The 18765-nt window shown below is 59.7% G+C and overlaps 5 protein-coding genes across 36 annotated transcripts in view; 4 read left to right on the forward strand and 1 right to left on the reverse strand.

Annotated features, from left to right (window-relative positions):
• The window catches only part of LOC128754688 (serine/threonine-protein kinase WNK1-like), an 18791-nt gene extending 17860 nt beyond the window's left edge, over nucleotides 1–931 (reverse strand). For 23 of the 24 annotated variants that reach the window (XR_008413976.1, XR_008413978.1, XR_008413975.1 and 20 more), the window contains exons 1-2: nucleotides 630–925; nucleotides 1–48 (exon numbers count right to left, since the gene is read on the reverse strand). The exon at nucleotides 1–48 is cut by the window's left edge and continues 723 nt beyond it. The gene's annotated coding sequence lies outside the window, so the exon portion shown is untranslated. Of the gene's footprint in view, nucleotides 49–629 lie in introns of all 24 variants that reach the window. The other variant, XR_008413953.1, reaches the window with a different exon arrangement.
• Nucleotides 417–4269, forward strand: ninj2 (ninjurin 2). Of its 6 annotated transcripts, none has more exons than XM_053857630.1 (5): nucleotides 417–595; nucleotides 1744–1841; nucleotides 2478–2608; nucleotides 2676–2755; nucleotides 3099–3566. In XM_053857630.1, exons 2-5 carry the CDS (start codon nucleotides 1755–1757, stop codon nucleotides 3266–3268), a joined length of 468 nt encoding a protein of 155 aa, XP_053713605.1. In that variant the 5' UTR covers nucleotides 417–595; nucleotides 1744–1754; the 3' UTR covers nucleotides 3269–3566. The 6 variants fall into 6 exon arrangements, with proteins under 6 accessions (XP_053713605.1, XP_053713595.1, XP_053713613.1 ...); XM_053857620.1 differs by lacking the exon at nucleotides 417–595 and adding an exon at nucleotides 1307–1495; XM_053857638.1 differs by lacking the exon at nucleotides 417–595 and adding an exon at nucleotides 1506–1594.
• Nucleotides 4270–4502: 233 nt separating this feature from the next.
• LOC128749140 (ELKS/Rab6-interacting/CAST family member 1-like) lies at nucleotides 4503–8152 on the forward strand. The gene is made up of 10 exons (XM_053848423.1): nucleotides 4503–4874; nucleotides 4936–5316; nucleotides 5374–5541; nucleotides 5613–5750; nucleotides 5811–6070; nucleotides 6254–6314; nucleotides 6386–6546; nucleotides 6615–6699; nucleotides 6794–6865; nucleotides 6928–8152. Exons 1-10 carry the CDS (start codon nucleotides 4503–4505, stop codon nucleotides 6952–6954), a joined length of 1725 nt encoding a protein of 574 aa, XP_053704398.1. The 3' UTR covers nucleotides 6955–8152.
• Nucleotides 8153–8222: 70 nt separating this feature from the next.
• Nucleotides 8223–12644, forward strand: wnt5b (wingless-type MMTV integration site family, member 5b). Of its 2 annotated transcripts, XM_053867753.1 has the most exons (6): nucleotides 8223–8479; nucleotides 8880–8967; nucleotides 9044–9203; nucleotides 10602–10894; nucleotides 11778–11936; nucleotides 12001–12644. In XM_053867753.1, exons 1-6 carry the CDS (start codon nucleotides 8373–8375, stop codon nucleotides 12298–12300), a joined length of 1107 nt encoding a protein of 368 aa, XP_053723728.1. In that variant the 5' UTR covers nucleotides 8223–8372; the 3' UTR covers nucleotides 12301–12644. The 2 variants fall into 2 exon arrangements, with proteins under 2 accessions (XP_053723728.1, XP_053723717.1); XM_053867742.1 differs by having other exon boundaries at nucleotides 8328–8967.
• Nucleotides 12645–12835: 191 nt separating this feature from the next.
• On the forward strand, nucleotides 12836–17637 carry adipor2 (adiponectin receptor 2). Of its 3 annotated transcripts, none has more exons than XM_053867781.1 (8): nucleotides 12836–13162; nucleotides 14537–14737; nucleotides 15990–16106; nucleotides 16163–16334; nucleotides 16406–16592; nucleotides 16682–16869; nucleotides 16957–17150; nucleotides 17232–17637. In XM_053867781.1, exons 3-8 carry the CDS (start codon nucleotides 16047–16049, stop codon nucleotides 17358–17360), a joined length of 930 nt encoding a protein of 309 aa, XP_053723756.1. In that variant the 5' UTR covers nucleotides 12836–13162; nucleotides 14537–14737; nucleotides 15990–16046; the 3' UTR covers nucleotides 17361–17637. The 3 variants fall into 3 exon arrangements, with proteins under 3 accessions (XP_053723756.1, XP_053723749.1, XP_053723740.1); XM_053867774.1 differs by having other exon boundaries at nucleotides 12839–13162; nucleotides 15987–16106; XM_053867765.1 differs by lacking the exons at nucleotides 12836–13162; nucleotides 14537–14737 and having other exon boundaries at nucleotides 15952–16106.
• The last annotated feature ends 1128 nt before the right edge of the window (nucleotides 17638–18765 follow it).

Below are 18765 nucleotides of genomic sequence, written 5' to 3' on the forward strand. Positions count from 1 at the left end.
TGTCCGCGGGCCATCCTAAAGAGGACATCCGAGCTGCAGGGCCAGGTTCTGGAAAGAAGATGAAATGTTAGGTTCCAGACGAGGAGCAGGTTCAGGCACGTTCCGGATCCAGTCACTGGCACAGTACGGACCCAGATCAAGTCAGGGGTCAGGTCTGGCGCTCGACCTTCGACCCCCACGCGCAAAAGCAGGGACTCTGCGAGGAGCAGCGAGGCAGAGGGGCCGCGGAGGGAGGTTCCGGAGTGGCGGCACTCAGACCTGGGAGCGCCGAGATCCAAGTGGGACACAGAATCAGTCTGGCAGTGGAGCAGAGTCTCGGGGGCGGGCCACAGACCCAAGGCTCACAGCCAGATGTGACTTGACCAGAGAGAGCCGTGAGCGAGCGAGGGCCTGGTCCCGCTTCAGACGCCCCTCACATTCTCTCGAGCTCTTGACAGAACACACGCCTGTGACCTCATCTTCGTCCCCAGGTGACGCCCATTAGCACGCTCACCTCAAATTTGGGAGCAGCTCGAAAGGTCAAGCGTCACCACGACATCACGAGCGCGCGCTTATCTCCATGGCAACCAGCGAGACGGCCGCGCGCCGACACGAAGTGAGTCGAAGTTGTGTATAAGTTGACCTTTCACCTGTCACTCCTCCTCCGTGGCGGCAAAGTGCGTCACAAATCTCCACTGCAAGTCAAACGGAAGTTCCCAGCCGAATGTAGACAGACTTGTTCGGCCCCAGGTGCAGGAGAGGCGGGTGGGCGGGGAGCCTCGTCCGCCGACGGACGCCTGCCAAAGTCGCTTCACTCACACTCACACAGTCAGCGGCGTGAAAATGGCGGCCACGAGTCGTGTTTCGGTCCAAGCCAGAGCCCACCCCCCCCGGTGCCGAGCGCGAGCAACAGCTGCCTGCTGCGGTGGGTCGGAACTTCTCTCCGGCGATGACTCGACAAGTAGGCGGCCGGACCTCCAGCGTCAGGTTCGCACGCATCCGCGCGGAAATCATGAGCACTTTTCAAAATAAGAGCCACGTCAGCCCTTCTGGCGACGTTCGCGAACCACTCGTGGGTTTCTTTACGCTTAACGATGCGAAACGGAGCGAAGCGGTCCGACAGGAAAACCTCTTCGACACTCGCCGGGTCCGCTTTCTCCGCCACTCGCGTCTTCACGCGCATTTATTTTGACAGAGAGATGGGAAGTCGAGCTTCACTCACCGGGTTACAAAGCTTTATAGTGGCGCTTCACCGTGTTGCGCTGAGCGTCAAACTTGGCAAACAAGAAAGGAGGAACGCCGCAACTGGCGCGCGACACGCAAACATTGATCACGTGGTCCTGACAGCGACTCTTTGTGCGCACGAGTCCGTGTTGGTTCTGTGTGGTACCAGACGGTCATTGTCGTCAGGGACAAAGAGGACCGCGGTGCCAGTCACGGGGCCACAGTGACGTCAGCGATGTGAGGCTGAGTGGCCTCTGAACTCATGACCTGCGGGTCAGTGGACGCGCTGCAGGTGTGCATCACTGTTGCCGCTCCCGCCCCCTCGCTGGCACAGGTACCACCCTTTGGTTCTCACCTGAACTGGGCTCGGCGCTGGGAAGCGAAGGCTCAGGTGTGTTCGGAGCTGCGGGCGCCAGGCCCAGCAGGAGGCTGACGTCTGTGGGCGGAGAGTGGCGGCGGTGAATGAGCCGCTTGTTGGAGCGGAGCGGAGACGAGGGAGCCGTCGTGCCACGCTCACTCTTCTCCACCTCTGCGCCCCAGACGGCAAGGACATGCTGAAGACTGAGCGAGCAGACCAGAGCCGGGAGTTGGACTTGGCCTCCATGAGATCCACCATGCCTGCCGGAGGGCCCCTGCAGGTGAGTCTGCAGACCTCCTGGACACCCTCCCTGGTGGTGACAGGGTCTGGAGAGCCCTCTTCACACTGCGGCTCCACAGCTGAGGCTCTGCTGTGTCTTCTGAGAGGAGCCACGTCTGATGTCCATTAGAGTCCCGCTGTGAAACCAACCAGGGAGGTGAGAGCGTGCACTCGTGTGATCCTGCCTTGTGGGGACCAGTCCTTGACAAGACACTGATCTTGTGAGGACATAGCTGGGTGATTCTCAGACCTGGTGCAGGTGAGCCATGTGTTGAGGGGGAGAGGTCCTCACAAGGGCAGAGAGACACGTGTGTGTGTGTGTGTCCTGACCCTGGCGTGGCCAATGTGCTTCCACGGTTGGAGTTGGACAGGCTGTTGTTGCGATCTCCACTCAGGGCTTCACATGTCTGAGGCGACACTGAGTTTCAGGTCAGTGATGACGCGTCCTGGGTGGAGAGAGGCTGACGTGGGCGTGGCCTCTTCCAGCCTTTTATGAGCACCACACACACACACACGTGTGTGTGCGGTCATTGTTGGAATTCTTGTGGGGTCCCTTCAACCTTGGGGAATGTCCTTACCACAGTGCAAACTAGTCTGCCTGTGAGGTCAGAGGTCAAAGGTCGCCTGTGGTTTCCAGGCAGGGGCCGAGCTGAACATGAACCTGTACGCCACCAAGAAGACGGCGGCGGAGGGGATGTTGGACTTGGCTCTGTTCCTGGCCAACGTCACGCACATGAAGACGGTCATCGAGCAGGGAGCGGGCTACAGGTATGAGCCGACCCCCCGCCCCACCCCCCAGACTCTCACACTCTGCCGCCTCTCTCCTCGGCCGCAGGTACTACGCCGCCGTCCTGACTCTCATCTCCTTCTCACTGGTTCTTCAGATTATCGCCGGCGTCCTGATCGTCATCATCGGTGAGGTCTCGCGCCCTTGCTCGCGCTTGCTCAGCTAACGTCGCTAACGTCACTAGCACACTCACCTGGGCGCGCGCCGAATGTCTTGGCTGTGTAGCTCGCCGTGACATCACTGAGGAGGCGGAGCAGAAGCGTCTGGACTCTTTGAACAACAAGGTCACCGTGTTGATCTTCCTCATCTTCATCACCAACATCCTCATCTCCGTGTTGGGGATGGAGCGGACCGGACTGTTTGCCAGGATGCATTTCTGACTGAGCTCGCTCAGCCGCTCAGCCGCTCACCTGTGGCCTCTCTCTCTCTCTCTCTCACCTCACCTGCGTGTGTGTGTGCGTGTGCGCGCAGCTCGCCTGGAGTCCTCCGGCCTCTCTTCTCACCGCCGCCTGCTTAACTTCCTCAACACATCCGTCACCGCCATCATCTTCCTCACCTTAACCACCAACATCATCAAGTCCTCTCTGGGGACTCAGCGCAGCTGCCTGTTGCGCTGGCTCTTCCAGCGCTTCCTCCTGTGACGGACCAACAGCGAGGCACGCGGGGAGCTGCAGGTGGCCGGATGCTCCTCCCACTCCTGCAGCGGAGCCAGGCCGATCAGCCGACGGTCATCCTCTTCCTCATCCTCACTCCTTCCCTGTGTGTGCGCGTGCGTGTGTGTGTGTAGCCCGCAGGGACCTGAACGTCCCGTCAAACCAGAAGAGACTTGACTACTTGAACAACCTGGCGACGGGAATCATCTTCGTCACCACCGTCACCAACTTCTTCATCAGTTTCTTCGGAAACAAGAGGACCGGCTTCTTCCGCTGGCTGCTGGCCCGTCTGCACTTCTGACCCGAACCATCCAAGACACATGGCTCACCTGACCAGGACTCTGGACCAGACCCTCGCACTCAACTTGAACCCTGTCGCTCCTCACAAAGCTGACTCCAAGAGGGGGTCCTCGCAAGAGTAGATGATGCAGTCGCGCGCGCAGTGACAGGCGCGTCAGAGGGTTCTGAATAAACGCTCTTGGACCGGCTGTGTGGCGTGTTTGTGTGTCCGCGTCTCCGCGCACTGCTGCCCCCTGCTGCATGGTTCAGCACTGTGCTCTTCTGTGTGTGTCAGGGAGGCGCGACCTGAACGACGCCACCCTGCAGAGGCGCCTGGACCAGCTGAACAACGCTGCCACCGCCACAGTCTCGGTCACCTGCATCTTGAGCCTCTGCATCAGCACCTTTGGAATCCAGAGCTCGGGTTACTTCCCCTGGCTGGCCGTGCGAGTGCACTGAGGCTCGCGCACTCACCGACTCCAGCACCGAGCGGGTGGAGGGTCACGTGGCTCCCTCGGACACCCAGTGGTTGGAAAAGAAGAAGTCAATAAATCATCGATCAGCCTTCGAGCGCGCGTGTGCCTGCTTGAGCCTGACTCAGCCCACAAGCCTCACCTGTTCCGGGGCGAGAGGAAAGGTGTGAGGTGTTCCGACGGGAGTGAGACACGTGTGCGCGTGGACCTGAAGTGGGAGTAAACTCGGAGCGAACGGAGTCAGCCTCCCCTCCACCGTTTCACAATAGCGCGCGCGTGTGAGAGTGCGTCCTGGGGCTGAGGCGTCCTCGTCCTGCTTTCCTCCTTTCAGTGCGCTGGCGCTCTTTGTGCGTCTCCATCGGGCCGTGTCTCCCCTCCCATCCCCTCGCGGCTCCTCCTCCCCCCTGCTCACCTCGCTGCAGCGGCGGCAGACTGGCTGTGCTCCAGCTGGGGTCCAGGACGCGGCTCGGATGTGGGACCCTCGCGGCTCCTCGGTCAGAGGCAGGCAGCTCCTGCCCCGCCGTGTGTCGCCCTCCATCCCCATCGCTCCCCCTTTTCACGTCTCTCCGCCCTTCCAGGGCAACTCGTCCCCCCTCCCCCCTCTCCGCTCCTCTCCCTCCTTTCCAGCCCCCTCCCCGCCCCTGCGTCGCCTCTCCCCCCACTGCCCCCCACTGGTTGTGTCCCCCGTGACCCTCCACCACTCGTCCTCCTTCCCCTCACCTCCGGCCCGTCCCCACCTGCCCCCCCCCTCCCCCGTGCCAGACTCTGGAGGGGTGCTTTACGGCAGACGAGCGGACGCTGCTGGGCCCAGAGAGACTCTCCAGAGCGTCATCGACAAGAAGGTTGGTCATGTGGTCATCGCTGCTGCTTGAGCCCTGCGGCGTCAGCTGCTGTGTCCCTCAGGACGTGAAGATCAGCCTGCTGGAGCGCTGCCTCCGGGACCTGGACGACAGGGTGAAGGGCCTGAGGTCCAGCGCGGCGAGGAGCAGCGAGGAGCGGGAGGAGGAGCTGAGGAAGGCGGAGGCCCTTCGTTCTCACTGCGCCTTCATGAGGAGCCAGGTGAGGGCAGAGCCCAGGCTCTCGGCCTCCCAGGCCTCAGCTTCCCTCCCGCCTCAGGTGGAGCAGATGAAGCGGCAGCTTGGACAGAAGGACGGCGAGATCTTGTCCCTGAGGACCAAGCTGGACACCGTCAAGAACCAGCTGTCGGACAGCGGTCAGCATGTGAAGGTGCTGAAGGAGTCCCTGAGGGCCAAAGAGCAGAGCGCGGACATCCTGCAGAGCGAGGTGAGGGTGGTCTGGCAAGCGTCTTCAGTGGAGGCCCATCATCTCTGTGTGCATCAGGTGGAGTCTCTGCGTGCTCGTGTGGCGGAGAAAGACTCCCTGGTGTCCCAGAAGAACCAGCAGGTGAGTGCTCTGATGGAAGAGAAGATCAGTGGCCAGACAGAGTGCAGAGACTTGAAGGATGTCATGGAGATGAAGGAGCGGAAGGTGGGAGTGTTGCTGAAGAAGGTAACCAACCCACACACACACACGCACCGATGCTGGAACGATGACCTCGCCTTCCTTGGTCACGTGATCAGCTGGAGAACATGCAAGATCATCTGAGGGACAAAAACAAGCAGATGGATGTCATGAGGGAGCAAGTCCAGAGCCTGCAGCTGGAGGCCTCCAAGTCTGACTCTGCTCTGACGGCACTAGAGGGCGCCCTGGCCGAGAAGGTGCAGGCACCGATCCACACCTCCACCCGAACCTCCGCTGATGGACTTCTCCCCCTGCAGGAGCGAATGATCCAGAAGATGACGCAGCAGCAGGAGGCCAGCAAGGAGCTGGGCTGCGGGCTGAAGGTTGAGCTGACCTCCGCCCCGCCTGCGCCCCAGATGGGACCCCAGCCTCCTGCTTGTCCTGCCTGTCTGGACTGGGAGAAGAAGCTCCACCAGCAGGAGAAGTTACAGGAGGAAGTCTCCAGACTGACGGAACTTCTGAGCCAGAGTGAGACGCAGAAGGGCAGTCTGGAGGACCAGGTCCAGCAGCTGGAGAGGTCAGTGTATATGAGTGTAGCTGCACCTTGGGCTGATGACCAAGTCCCCTCAAGCCTCAAGGTGAGGGTTTAACCTTCAAAATAGCTGGGCCCTGGTGCAGGTGGGTTCAGAGGGAGCAGCGGGGGCAGGGTCCCCACCAAAGGCGAGCGTGTGTGTGTGTTCACTGGTCTCCCCTCTGACAGGCAGGTGAAGGATCTGATGGAGAAGCTGGACCGGCTGGACCAGAACTCCCTGAAGATCCAGGTGTGAGTGACACACTTGGTGTGGGCTGCTGATGGTCAGCGTGTGTGTGTGTGTGTGTGTGTGGGTGTCAGATGGAGCAGCTGCTGGCCTCCATGGAGAAGATGAAGCAGGAGCTTCAGGTGGTGAGAGACAAGCTGGCGTCAGCACAGCTCTCACTGGCTGAGAAGGAGAACCACCTGACCAGACTGAGGCAGGAGAAAGAGAGGCGCTTGGAGGAAGTTCTGGCAATCGAGTACGCACGCATACACGCGCGCGCGCGCACGCACGCTCAGGCCCTCACGGGTGTTCTGTCCTGTGCAGACAGGGGGCGCCGCTGAGCTCCATCAGCGAGAGGCGTGATCAGATGGACATGGCCAGGAGAGAGAAGGAGGACCTGCGCCTGCAGGTACTGCTCGCTCCGCTTCCCTCCCAAGCGCCCCCTAGTGTTGCCTCAGTGAAGTGGCCGCGGCTCAGCCTCTGTCCGTCTCTTCCGCTCTCAGACCAGAGTGGAACCGCTGGCGCAGGATGAAGACCACAAGAGCGGAGATGAAGACCAGGCGTCCCCCGAACACGTGAGAGGCCAAGCCAGAACCTCCCGACCCTTCACCGCCTGACTTCCTGTCTCGATTCCCAGGACGACGAGGACGGAATCTGGGCCTGAGTCTGTCGCTTCCCATCCCAGACACGCGCCATCTGGTGGTGGAGTGGCGACATTACCGCCGCCTCAGTGAAACCCTGAAGCCACTGAGGAGTAGTAACCAGTCATAAGTACCTCTTTCTTCTTTGCATGAAGTTCTGCCCTGGTCATCAGCGTGTGGCCACTGACTACTACAAGCTCAGATTGACTCCCTCCCGCTGCAGCTCCTGCTTCACACACACCCTCAGTTCAGGACTCTGACCTCTGACCCCCAACAAGAACCGGCGACAGCAGCATGAATATAAAGGGCTTTACTCGCGACACACCGCTGAAGCACAGCTCTCGTGTTGGGGCGCAGGACCGGAGCCTGAGCCGCTCACGCGCACCGTCCCGCCCCGGACACGCTCGCAGAAGGTCCCGCCATCGGACCAGGTTCAAGCCCCCGAGACTGATCCGCTGCGGAGCCTGGCCTGCGCCCACCAGCGGGGTCAGGTGAGGCGTCGATGACGGACGTGCAGAGAGGATCTTTCTCGCAGCTTTCTCCTTAAACACGCTAGATGAATCACTCACGCAGACAACCATGCCCCATCCCGTTAGCAAAGTTAGCCATGTCTGTGAACAAAGCAAACTGCTCCCCACAGGCTCCTCGTCTCCATGAAGTTGAAATAAAGTGTGTTGATTCAACAAAGAAACGTTTAATGGCCGAAGATTCCGCTCAGAGATCAACTGTTGCGCGTGTCGATATAAAACAGAACCTGCACCATAGCGCCACCTGGTGGGACTACTCGGTATCACAACGTCACCTCACAAAAGAAGTCACGTCCGAACCTTGCGCCCGACTCAGTTCCAACTCCTCAAAGACTTCCGGAATAGCCTTTCAAATTCAATTAGATATGAGCCCAACATTGGAGCCGATCCAGTCCGTGATCCGAACGCACAGCCTGACGTCCAGTGTGGCGGGTGCAGAGTGTCGGTCAGGTCGCAGCAGCCGGACGCGGTGAGGGACCACGAAGCTCAAGGCGGATGAAGGTCATGGCCGTGAGACGTCAGGGAGGCGGGAGAAGGAGGGATTCGCCAGAGCTCGGACATGTCAGACCGGTGCAGAGTCCGGCCTGCGTCTGGCCCACTCAAGCTCACAGCTGTCGGCGGCGTGACGCAGCTTCATCTTCACGTCTGGCGGAGCGGCTCCAGAGGAGGTTTCCTCGCCCCCGCCCCTGCATGTCGGCTCGGAGGGTGAACTCTTTGATGAGGAGAAGCGGGGTGGGACGGGGTGAGGGGGCGGGGCTGGGGAGGGGTGTGTGTTCTTGGGGAGCCAGCGCAGGGAAGCCCATCACTCCGCCTCCGCTCCTGGAGCCTCCGACAGACCTGGACTCGCCTGCTCTGGACCTCGGGTTCGAGTCAGCCTGAAACACGTCTTCCGACCGTCGCTCCAGGAGAGACTCATGTCCGCGACTCGGAGGTCCACCGAGGTCGGAGCGGGACCCCCCGTCCTTCTGCTGTCGCTCCTCTGCTGCCTGAAGCTCCCGCTGGTGGAGGGCGGTTCCTGGTGGTGAGTCCTGTGGCCGCGCGTGCGGGATGAGAACAAATGTCACAATGTTGTTGCACGGCCTCCCGCAAATGGACGCGCCGTGTGTGTGTGTGCGCGCGCCCTTCTGTCTTTGGGAGAACCAGCGTGAGTTGTTCACCAACTGTGAGGGAGGACTTTTATTTCTGCCAGTGCTCACTTCTTCAACTCCCACTGTGAGGGTGAAGACGCCACCAGAACCGGGTCATGGTAACTGGGTTCCAGTCTGTGTGTGTGTGTGTGCGTGCGTGCATGTGCTTGTGTCTTTCACAAGACGCCGGCCTAACGGGGTTCAGGTCAGCCGTGCGTGGCTGGGGAAAGGGCGATGGCCAGGAGGGGTCCTCGCAAGGACAGACGTGTGCGTGACATCTCCCCTGTCTCGCAGGTCTTTGGGTCTGAATCCCGCCCAGCGTCCAGAGATGTTGGTCCTCGGAGCGCAGCCGCTGTGCAGTCAGCTGTCCGGGCTCTCGCAGGTCAGTGTCTCGGTCCTCGAGTCGGGGTCGGGGTCGGCCGCCGTCGGGACTCAGGAGCTCGTGCGCTTGCGTGCAGGGCCAGAGGAAGCTGTGCCAGCTCTACCAGGACCACATGAGCCACATCGGAGAGGGAGCCCAGGCCGGGATCCGGGAGTGCCAGTTCCAGTTCCGGCAGCGCAGGTGGAACTGCAGCACGGTGGACGACTCGTCCGTGTTCGGGCAGGTGCTGCAGAGAGGTAAGTGGCTGGGGCGCATGCGCGCGGCTCGACACCTACGTGTGAGATCCGCAGCGGGCAGACAGCGGAGGTGTGAGCGCGGCTCTGTCTCCCCCAGTTCGAGGTGTCGCTCTCCTTTGTTGCCCGAGTCTTTTGAAATGCTGCTGCGGGAACATCCTGTTTGAAGTCGCAGAGAGCAGGGGCCAGTCCGCCCCAGCCCCCAGGGCTCGCCGCCACGACTGGCCGAGCCTGTCGACGTGACGTCACGCCGCCGTAAAATGTTTATTACGACAGAGGTTCCGACTTTGAAACGAGGCAATAAAGCGGCCCGCTTCTCATGTTAATTTGGTTTCACCTCCGAGTCTGGGCGCAATACACACTGGTGTTCAGATGAGGTCCACCTCGGCCTGGACCATGGGAGCCAGGCTGGTGAGTCTCCTCCGGCGCGCAGGTGACCGGCGGAGCGTTTCCACAGCGACATCAGCGTCCAGGCCGCGTGACTTGTACTGCTCCACATGTGCGCGTCCACTGAGCCAGCGGGGAGGAATGGAGCGACAGTGAGCGCGGTGTCCAGCAGCCGTGGCACCACACGGTGGACACGACTCGCAACAGACGGATCGTCATCAGCCTCATGGGTTTGACAAAGGAGTGGGAATGTTCGAGTTGAGCAGGCGATCTCGAGGTTTCCAGAGGTCTTTTCGTGCACACGCTCTCTTCGCGGGGGTCAATAGTGATGACGGCCCCTCGTGACTATACAGCCACAGCATGATTCCGCCACACTAACCACGACAGCATCCGCGGGTGTGACGTCACTTCCATGACAAAAGACCGATCACTCTCTAGTGAGAGAGGAAGTAGACACTGCCGGGCCAAAAAACAGGGTCGCACTGCTTGGATAAGCTTCTGCGGTGTCACAGGATTGATGTCCGTCCGGTGAGTTTTTCACCAAGATCTGGCCTTGATGATGGCGGAGTGTGGCCGCTGGCCAAAGCACATCCCAAAGACTCTCAGTGGGCTTCAGGTCTGGACTCTGCGGGGGCCAGTCCATGTGTGAAAACGATGCCTCACGCTCCCTGAAGCGGTCTCTCATCATGGTGGAATATGGCCGTGCCGTCAGGGAAGGAACAATCCACTGATGGAAGACCCTGCTCAGTCAGTATATTCAGGTCGTGAACCTCGACCTGACCAACTGCAGCAACCCCAGATCCAGGGTCCAGGTGGCGGCAGGCAGTGTATGACGTTATTGTTCAGTTTATTCATGTCTACTACAAATATGTAATGACGTGTACAATTCAAAGACATACATTGAGAAATTCGAGGGAAGATCGGCTGGGACCCAGAGAGCCGGCAGGCCGGATCTGTCGCGGTGGCATGTGGGGCTGAGACGAGCCGACGCCTGACTTGTGACGTCTCTCACAGGCTCCAGAGAAACGGCCTTCACCTTCGCCATCAGCGCCGCCGGAGTGGTCAACGCCGTGAGTCGCGCGTGCCGGGAGGGCGAGCTGTCCACCTGTGGCTGCAGCCGAGCCGCGCGGCCCCGGGACCTGCCCCGGGACTGGCTGTGGGGCGGCTGCGGCGACAACGTGCACTACGGTTACCGCTTTGCCCGAGAGTTCGTGGACGCTCGAGAGAGGGAGAGGACCTTCCCCAGGGGCTCCAGCGAGCACGCCAGGACCTTGATGAACCTCCAGAACAACGAGGCTGGACGCCAGGTGAGTGTGTGAAGCCTGGGCCACCTGGAGCCTTCAGTCGACCTCGTGTGGCTCCGCGCCAGCCTTGAAACACCGCTTTCCCCTGAACCTCACCTGAGGCAGGACACCAACCCAGCCAGAACCAGACAGTTATTTTGGGGTTTAACCTCACAACCGAGAGGAGGTGTTTTCCCCAAAAGTGATCCTCACTAGGACTGATTCATCTGGCCAAGCACACCGCTCGCGCGTGTGTGAGCCCACCGGGTCTCGTGTCTTCGACTGAAAGACCGCCAGCTCCCTCTGCTGGTCAGAAGTGGACCGAACGGTCCCCGCAGCCAAAACGCGTCAGGGAGGGTGATTCCACTTCCCGTGGAGTCACGTCACGCACGGTGACTTTGGAAAGGCGAGGGTCGTGACACTGGTGGGCCGGCGTTTTGAGACTGAAATGTGACAAAACAATGTGCTTCCGTGTCACTTCCATTCCCAAATATTGGCTCTTTTTTTGACCCAATGTTGCCGTGACACAACATTGGCCCTTTGTAGCAAGTCAGTAACTTGGATGCATTTATTTTGTGTGGCAAGAAATGCCACCAGACGAGCACGACTCATGGGAATCATGAAACACAGGCACACGCACAAGGGGCCGCGACATGGATGAATGGAAGCTGGTGACGAATGGACACATCCAGCGGCCCACAGAAGCGCCAGGGGCCTCGTGCTACTAGAGGACTCGTGTCACGGCACAGAGGCTACAAGTAGCCAGTGAAGTCGTGACGTCTCTGGTTTTTCGTCGTTTTTCCTGGTCTGTTTCGTGGCCGCTAGCAGGCAGCAGTGTGCTGCACTTGAGCGTCTCTCCGGCACCGTCTGCCAGCGTCAGGTTCTGACTGCGGTTCCTCTCCCTCAGGCCGTCTACAACTTGGCTAACGTGGCCTGCAAGTGCCACGGCGTGTCTGGCTCCTGCAGTCTGAAGACTTGCTGGCTCCAGCTGGCGGACTTCCGGCGGGTGGGCGAGTTTCTGAAGGAGAAGTACGACAGCGCCGCAGCCATGAAGATGGGCCGCAAGGTGAGTGCCTGAGCGGACTGACCGGGGCCCTGGATGCTGACTGATGCTGAGTGTTGTGTTGCAGGGCAAACTGGAGCTGGTGGACAGACGCTTCAATGCGCCCACCCCGGAAGACCTGGTCTACATCGACCCCAGTCCGGACTACTGCCTCCACAACCAGACCACCGGCTCCCTGGGGACGCAGGGCCGCCAGTGCAACAAGACCTCGGAGGGCACGGACGGCTGCGAGCTCATGTGCTGCGGCCGAGGCTACGACCAGTTCAAGACCCTCCGGCACCAGCGCTGCCACTGCAAGTTCCACTGGTGCTGCTACGTCAAGTGCAAGCGCTGCTCCACGCTGGAGGACCAGTTTGTGTGCAAATGACTGAGGGTTCTCTGGTGGAACCACAAACAGACGCCCTGCGGGCTCCGGTCAGCACTGACAGAGTTGGGTCTGAGCTGGGCCTCTGCGTTCCAGAGTCCAAGAACCTTCCAGACCTTGGTGGAGACACGCAGAGGCCAGGAGGCTCCGAGCAGACGCTGCTCACGACTGTGGAGCAAAGACTCGACGGAGAGCGGGACCAGGCTCCACTGTTGTCCCCGGACTCTTCTGCAGCTGCAGACCTCATGGGCATGTTCCAACACTACGGTGGCTGGCAGAGGCCAAACCACTGTCACAGGAATGTTCCCGACCTCTCCCTTTCCATTGTGTGGAGCTTTAATAATAAATATTCCAATCACTTGTCGTTTCAACGGTGTTTCGCGCAGGGCGCAAACATTGGGGTCACGTGGTCCCAAAAGCTCCTCCGGGAGAACCGGAAGAACCTGTCTCAAGTCGGCGGTTTGAGTTCACTACCAAAGAGATTAACAGGGCGATTGGAGAGAAAACCGGTCTGGGCGGAGTGAAACCAGTCGTCCACTCACATCCCGATCCACCAGAACCTCGCCTGGGCTCTTCACTCCTCAAGTGGAGCCGAACCGAGCGGCTGACCGAGGCGTCGGACGAAGGAGCCTCAAAACTACAACCGTGGTGTTGTTTTTCTTGCCGCGGCACTTCCGGGTTCGCTGGGGTTGGGCAGCGGCTTAGCGAGCAGGCCACGGATTGGCTGGCGGTCGCTCGTGCGAGGGCCGTCACCACGCAGGGTTTCGCTGCTGTGACGTCAGCGAGGTCCGTCTGGCAGACGAGAACTCTCCAAAGTGTCGAGCGCCTCCCGACAAGAGCCGCCGTGTTCGGGGCGACAGCGAAGGTGGGTTTCGGTCGCGAGGGGCACAACCAGGCGCCGGACGCCACTTTCTTCACTTTCCCGTGGCGGAGTCGGCGCGCGACTCGGCTTCTTCCGCGAGTGTGTGCTGCTAATGCGGTCCACAGCAGCGCTGCCGCGGAGCTCCCCGCGAGGCGACACCTCTGGCTCTGACGGCTGTCGGAGTTGTGGCTCGCGGGCGCCCGCCGCTCGGGCTAGCGGCTGTTAGCTCGCTGTAAACAAACCCGAGCTTCTCCCCCTCGTCTGGTGTCGTGTGTTGCCGCTAATGCAGCCAGTCGTCGGCTCGGCGACGGTTGGTTGGTTGGTTTGTTTGTTTGTTTGTTTGTCAGTCATGCGCTTCCGCCTGCTCGCCTGTCTTGTTGGTCATTTACGTAATGGTGTTACGCCGTTGTCGTAACTTGTGACGGATGTGGTGCGAGTCTGTCGAGAACGGAGCGACTCCTTCTGGGACTCGGTCCCAGGCAGTGTGTTGTTGTTGTTGCTGCTGCTGAGGTGAACTCTGGTCGTGCTTTACCCGGGTCTGACCCGCTCGTGTCCCGCAGCTGGTCCAGGACGTCAACACGAGTCTGAAGTCCGAAGTCCGGACTCTTGCTCAACAGTCGCAGGCTTGAGCGCTGAGCTCACCGTTGACCCCCAGGGAGGTGCTCCTCCTCCTCCTCCTCCTGCTGCTCCTCTCAGGCTCAGCTCCCAGCCCCAGTGGCCAAGACCTGGTCTCTTGGAACTGTAGTCTGGGGCGTTGTGTGTCATGTGCTCCGGGTTCTGGTGCAACGGCACTTGTAGCGGAACCAGTCCAAGTTCACACAGAAGGACTGGGCTAAATAGGTGGACACGCACGTCATATACACACGCACGTCATACACACACACACACGCACGCACTAGGACAAATGAGCATCTGGCCCTGTGTGTCGAGACTCGTGACGATGCCTGTCACCACCCGAGCAGCTCATTTTAGGAAGCGCACCGAGGCCTGCTCTGATGGCGGTCCAGGAAGTGGGTCGCACGCTATAGGAGACGCACAGCTAAAGTGTAATAGTGAGCGAGGAGGCAGCAGCGCGGATGCACTCTGCATTGCTGGAGTCTGGAGTCAATGAAGGAACCCGTCCGTGCACGATCGACGTTGCCCTCCTGTCTCCTGTCCTGAGGTCCCGACCTGCACATGTACCTTCAGCTGGTCCAGGGTGTGAACACCAGCTGTCCCTGTCCCACCGGAGCGCTGAAACTGAGAAGGGCACCACAGCTTCTGTACCCAGAATTTCACACAATGATGATCTGAAGTCATTCTCAGCCAGTCCACTTGACCTTGACCCAGTGCACTCGTTTCTCAGGCCAACCATGACCTTCTGCTCTGTCCCTGTAGGTTCCCCCTGGACCCTCAACAATCTCTCTGGGTGGAGGCACTTGAAAGTTCCCAAGGAGGTCAGTCCAGCGTCTCACCCTGGACGGAGGAGAGAGGAGTGGGCCTGAGGGCCCGGCCTTTGTGCTCCGGCACAGAACGGCACCGTCGCCAGAGAGCGCCCTTCTGTCGGAGGCCCCCGCAGGACAGGGCCCGTCACACCAGGTCTGTCGTGGAGGCCAATGTCATGTTGCTCACTGACTGGAGCAGATGTTTTTCACTGGAGACTCTCCCGGTGTGTGTGTGTGTGCGTGCGTGCGTGCGTGCGTGAGTGAGTGATGGGTGAGTGAGTGAGAGAGAGAAAGAAACCCAACATGTGCCAGGCGACCCGTCGGTCCGCCCTCCTTCATGCTAGTGCCGGCCACGTGTCCTGAGGACTTCTTATTTCAGTACCTTCCCAGAAAGAGGGGGAGGGGCTCAAGTGTCCTCTGCAGGGATCCCACCCTGTGGTGTGTGTGTGTGACTCTGGTGGACTCTGACTCTCTGGATCCCTGTTTCTTTGATGAGATGGAGTGGTCCTCACAGGTTCTCTGAGGCGCTCGTCTGCCTTGGTTCACATCAACACATGCAGCTCTCCCGCTGCCAAGGTGACAACACTTGGATATTGGCGGCGGTGGCGTCCTCTTCCGCGTCTCCATGAGGCTTCACTGATGGAGGACACACTCTCACAGGCAGCGCTAATGCTAGGAGCCGCCATCAGTTAGGGACCATCAACAAATTCTAAAGCCTCAAAGTCTGAGTGACATCTTCAATAAGGCCATGGAAAACAAGCATTTTAGGAGAGAGAATTGTGAGAAGGTTTTTCACCTCACAAGACAAAGGACTGACAGTTTGGATCATGATCTGGAGAATAGACTCTGACTCCATGATCATTTCTTCACCTGATGGTTTCTCATGTTTCTTCAGCAGCATCTAGGAACTGTGTCCAGACTGCTCCATAGTTCAACTGTTCAGAGACATGAGACACAGCAGACAGACAGACAGACGGCTCCATTGAACCCCTAAATAATGCTGGCAGAGCAGACACCAGCGGCTTCTACCAGAGACCTGAAACATTGAGTTTCTCATCTCTGCACTGCAGAGTTCACTGTTCCATTGATGCTGGAGACCAACTCCACTCCTGAGTTCCATCACCAAACAGTGTCCAACACATGGAGGAGAGGAACATGGCTTCCCTCCCTCAACACACGCACAGCACAACACACGGCCGGGTCTCCATGACGACAGGCACCACTTTTGACCGACAAGCATGACGTTGATTTGCCAGGCCGATTTCACCGATGTCCGATGCCACTTCAAGTGGCCGGATCGGGTCGGTACCAGGGCGTGGCGCCGGCGGCGGCGATGCGTTTGCGCACCGTAGGAAACACACGTGCCACGCCGTGTTGATGCGATGGAGGTTCTTGATTCCCAGAAGGTTCCGGCGAGCGAGGAGAGAGCGGAGCCCGGCGCGACGGACGAGCGCTTCCTGGCCATGACCCCCCTGCTGCAGGCGCACCACGCCATGGAGCGCGTGGAGGAGTTCGTTCACAAGGTGAGTGGCGGCTGACCCCGGTGCAGAGGACGTGGCCGACCTGCTCTTCTGCCCAGGTGTGGGAGGGTCGGTGGCGGGTCATTCCTCACGACGTGCTTCCCGACTGGCTGAAGGACAATGACTTCCTGCTGCACGGACACAGACCTCCCATGCCGTCGTTCCGGGCCTGTTTCCGGAGCATCTTCCGGATCCACACGGAGACGGGCAACATCTGGACCCACCTGCTGGGTGCGTGGACCGCCTCAGCTCGGCCCGGCCGGGTTGGGGTCTGGACTGATGTGGTTTCCTCTGTCGTCCAGGCTGCCTCTTCTTCCTGGCTCTGGGTCTGATGTTCATGTTCCGACCCAACATGTCCTTCGTGGCTCCAGTCCAGGAGAAGGTGGTGATCGGCGTGTTCTTCCTGGGCGCCATCCTCTGCCTGTCCTTCTCCTGGCTCTTCCACACCGTCTACTGCCACTCAGAGGGCGTCTCCAAGGTCTTCTCCAAGTGAGTGGCTGGATCTGGGGCTGGGGCTGGGGCGAGGGTGAGTGTGAGGACCAGGGCCAGCGGCGCTCTCTCTCCTTCCCTCCCTCCAGGCTGGACTACAGCGGCATCGCCTTCCTCATCATGGGCTCCTTCGTTCCTTGGCTCTACTACTCCTTCTACTGCTCACCTCAGCCCTGCTTCATCTACCTGATGGTCATCTGCGTCCTGGGCCTGGCCGCCATCACCGTGTCGCAGTGCGACTTCTTCGCCACGCCACAGTACCGAGGAGTGCGAGCAGGTGAGCCGGCGGCCGAGTGAGCCGGCGGCCGAGTGAGCTGACGCTGAGGCGCGGCAGCACTGACCCGCGGCGCTGTCCTGTGCACAGGTGTGTTTGTGGGCCTGGGCCTGAGCGGCGTGGTCCCCACGCTGCACTTTGTCATCAGCGAGGGTCTGATCAAGGCCACCACCATCGGCCAGATGGGCTGGCTGCTGCTGATGGCCTCGCTCTACATCACCGGCGCCGGCCTCTACGCCGCCCGCATCCCAGAGAGGTTCTTCCCGGGCAAGTGCGACATCTGGGTGGGCTCCACGCACGCACGCACGCACGCACGCACGCCAGCCTCTGTGATGTCATCAGCCTGACCCTCCTCTCCCCCGCAGTTTCACTCTCACCAGCTCTTCCACATCCTGGTCGTCGCCGGGGCCTTCGTCCACTTCCACGGAGTCTCCAACCTGCAGGAGTTCCGCTACATCGCAGGCGGCGGCTGCGCCGAGGAGGGCGCCGTCTGAGGCCAGCGCTGGAGGGAGGAGCGCTTTTTTGATGTAAATAAGAAAAACTGGGTTCTAGATTTCTACGGCATTTATATTTAAAGAAAAACCAAAATAAAGCGGATGAAAGGAAGTCGATGAAAGTAATTTTCAGCTGAATGTGTGATCCAGATCTTTCTTTGCTTTTGAATGGCTATATTTTTAATAATGTCACGGACGAAAGGTATTTATTGAGGAGCGCTTCTCATGTCCTGAAGCTGGAGGGTGGATGTTGTTGTCCAAGTTTCAATAAAGAGGCTTTTGGAATTTCCCCCCTCTCTGCCGCGTCCTTCATCACGGGCCCTGACCCCCCGGGCCCTGACCCCCCGGGCCAGAACCGGGCTTCCTTCCGTCCAGGCTGTTGCGGTGGCCGTCCAGCAGGAGGAGCACTCGCTGCACCCAGCGGGACGGAGGGAGCCACGGTCATCTGCCTGGGCTGCAGCGCCTCTGGTGGTGGTGACGACGGGCTGCAGCGGTCTGCCAGCTATGTGACCCTGCGCGACCTTCTCGCTCAGGACGCCTCACTAACGTCCCACTGGGATCAGACAGACCTTCAAGAATGCACCTCTGCTCTGGAGTGAGGAGCGAGTCAACGAGTCCCCTGAAAGCAATAAACCACATTCCATCGCTCGGCTCCTAGGATCGACTCGCTGTACTTGAAACGGAGAGCCAGTCGAGTCATGGACAGTGAGTCTGTGAGCAGAGAGCCAGTCGAGTCATGGACAGTGAGTCTGTGAGCAGAGAGCCAGTCGAGTCATGGACAGTGAGTCTGTGAGCAGAGAACGAGTCGAGTCATGGACAGTGAGTCTGTGAGCAGAGAACGAGTCGAGTCATGGACAGTGAGTCTGTGAGCAGAGAGCCAGTCGAGTCATGGACAGTGAGTCTGTGAGCAGAGAGCCAGTCGAGTCATGGACAGTGAGTCTGTGAGCAGAGAACGAGTCGAGTCATGGACAGTGAGTCTGTGAGCAGAGAGCCAGTCGAGTCATGGACAGTGAGTCTGTGAGCAGAGAGCCAGTCGAGTCATGGACAGTGAGTCTGTGAGCAGAGAGCCAGTCGAGTCATGGACAGTGAGTCTGTGAGCAGAGAGCCAGTCGAGTCATGGACAGTGAGTCTGTGAGCAGAGAGCCAGTCGAGTCATGGACAGTGAGTCTGTGAGCAGAGAACGAGTCGAGTCATGGACAGTGAGTCTGTGAGCAGAGAACGAGTCGAGTCATGGACAGTGAGTCTGTGAGCAGAGAGCCAGTCGAGTCATGGACAGTGAGTCTGTGAGCAGAGAGCCAGTCGAGTCATGGACAGTGAGTCTGTGAGCAGAGAACGAGTCGAGTCATGGACAGTGAGTCTGTGAGCAGAGAACGAGTCGAGTCATGGACAGTGAGTCTGTGAGCAG

Source organism: Synchiropus splendidus, chromosome 1 (assembly GCF_027744825.2).
Source record: "Synchiropus splendidus isolate RoL2022-P1 chromosome 1, RoL_Sspl_1.0, whole genome shotgun sequence".
Lineage (NCBI taxonomy): Eukaryota > Metazoa > Chordata > Actinopteri > Syngnathiformes > Callionymidae > Synchiropus > Synchiropus splendidus.

Bases quoted from the DNA above. Each gene is read 5' to 3' on its own strand.
- ninj2 (XM_053857630.1), top strand. From the start codon at position 1,755: ATGCTGAAGACTGAGCGAGCAGACCAGAGCCGGGAGTTGGACTTGGCC. The intron at 1,842-2,477 runs GTGAGTCTGCAG...TGTGGTTTCCAG, and splicing joins CTGCCGGAGGGCCCCTGCAG to GCAGGGGCCGAGCTGAACAT. The intron at 2,609-2,675 runs GTATGAGCCGAC...CCTCGGCCGCAG, and splicing joins GAGCAGGGAGCGGGCTACAG to GTACTACGCCGCCGTCCTGA.
- adipor2 (XM_053867765.1), top strand. From the start codon at position 15,966: ATGGAGGTTCTTGATTCCCAGAAGGTTCCGGCGAGCGAGGAGAGAGCG. The intron at 16,107-16,162 runs GTGAGTGGCGGC...TCTTCTGCCCAG, and splicing joins TGGAGGAGTTCGTTCACAAG to GTGTGGGAGGGTCGGTGGCG. The intron at 17,151-17,231 runs GTGGGCTCCACG...TCTCCCCCGCAG, and splicing joins CGGGCAAGTGCGACATCTGG to TTTCACTCTCACCAGCTCTT.
- LOC128749140 (XM_053848423.1), top strand. From the start codon at position 4,503: ATGTGGGACCCTCGCGGCTCCTCGGTCAGAGGCAGGCAGCTCCTGCCC. The intron at 5,317-5,373 runs GTGAGGGTGGTC...TGTGTGCATCAG, and splicing joins CGGACATCCTGCAGAGCGAG to GTGGAGTCTCTGCGTGCTCG. The intron at 5,751-5,810 runs GTGCAGGCACCG...CTCCCCCTGCAG, and splicing joins AGGGCGCCCTGGCCGAGAAG to GAGCGAATGATCCAGAAGAT.
- wnt5b (XM_053867742.1), top strand. From the start codon at position 8,506: ATGAGAACAAATGTCACAATGTTGTTGCACGGCCTCCCGCAAATGGAC. The intron at 8,968-9,043 runs GTCAGTGTCTCG...GCTTGCGTGCAG, and splicing joins AGCTGTCCGGGCTCTCGCAG to GGCCAGAGGAAGCTGTGCCA. The intron at 9,204-10,601 runs GTAAGTGGCTGG...CGTCTCTCACAG, and splicing joins CGGGCAGGTGCTGCAGAGAG to GCTCCAGAGAAACGGCCTTC.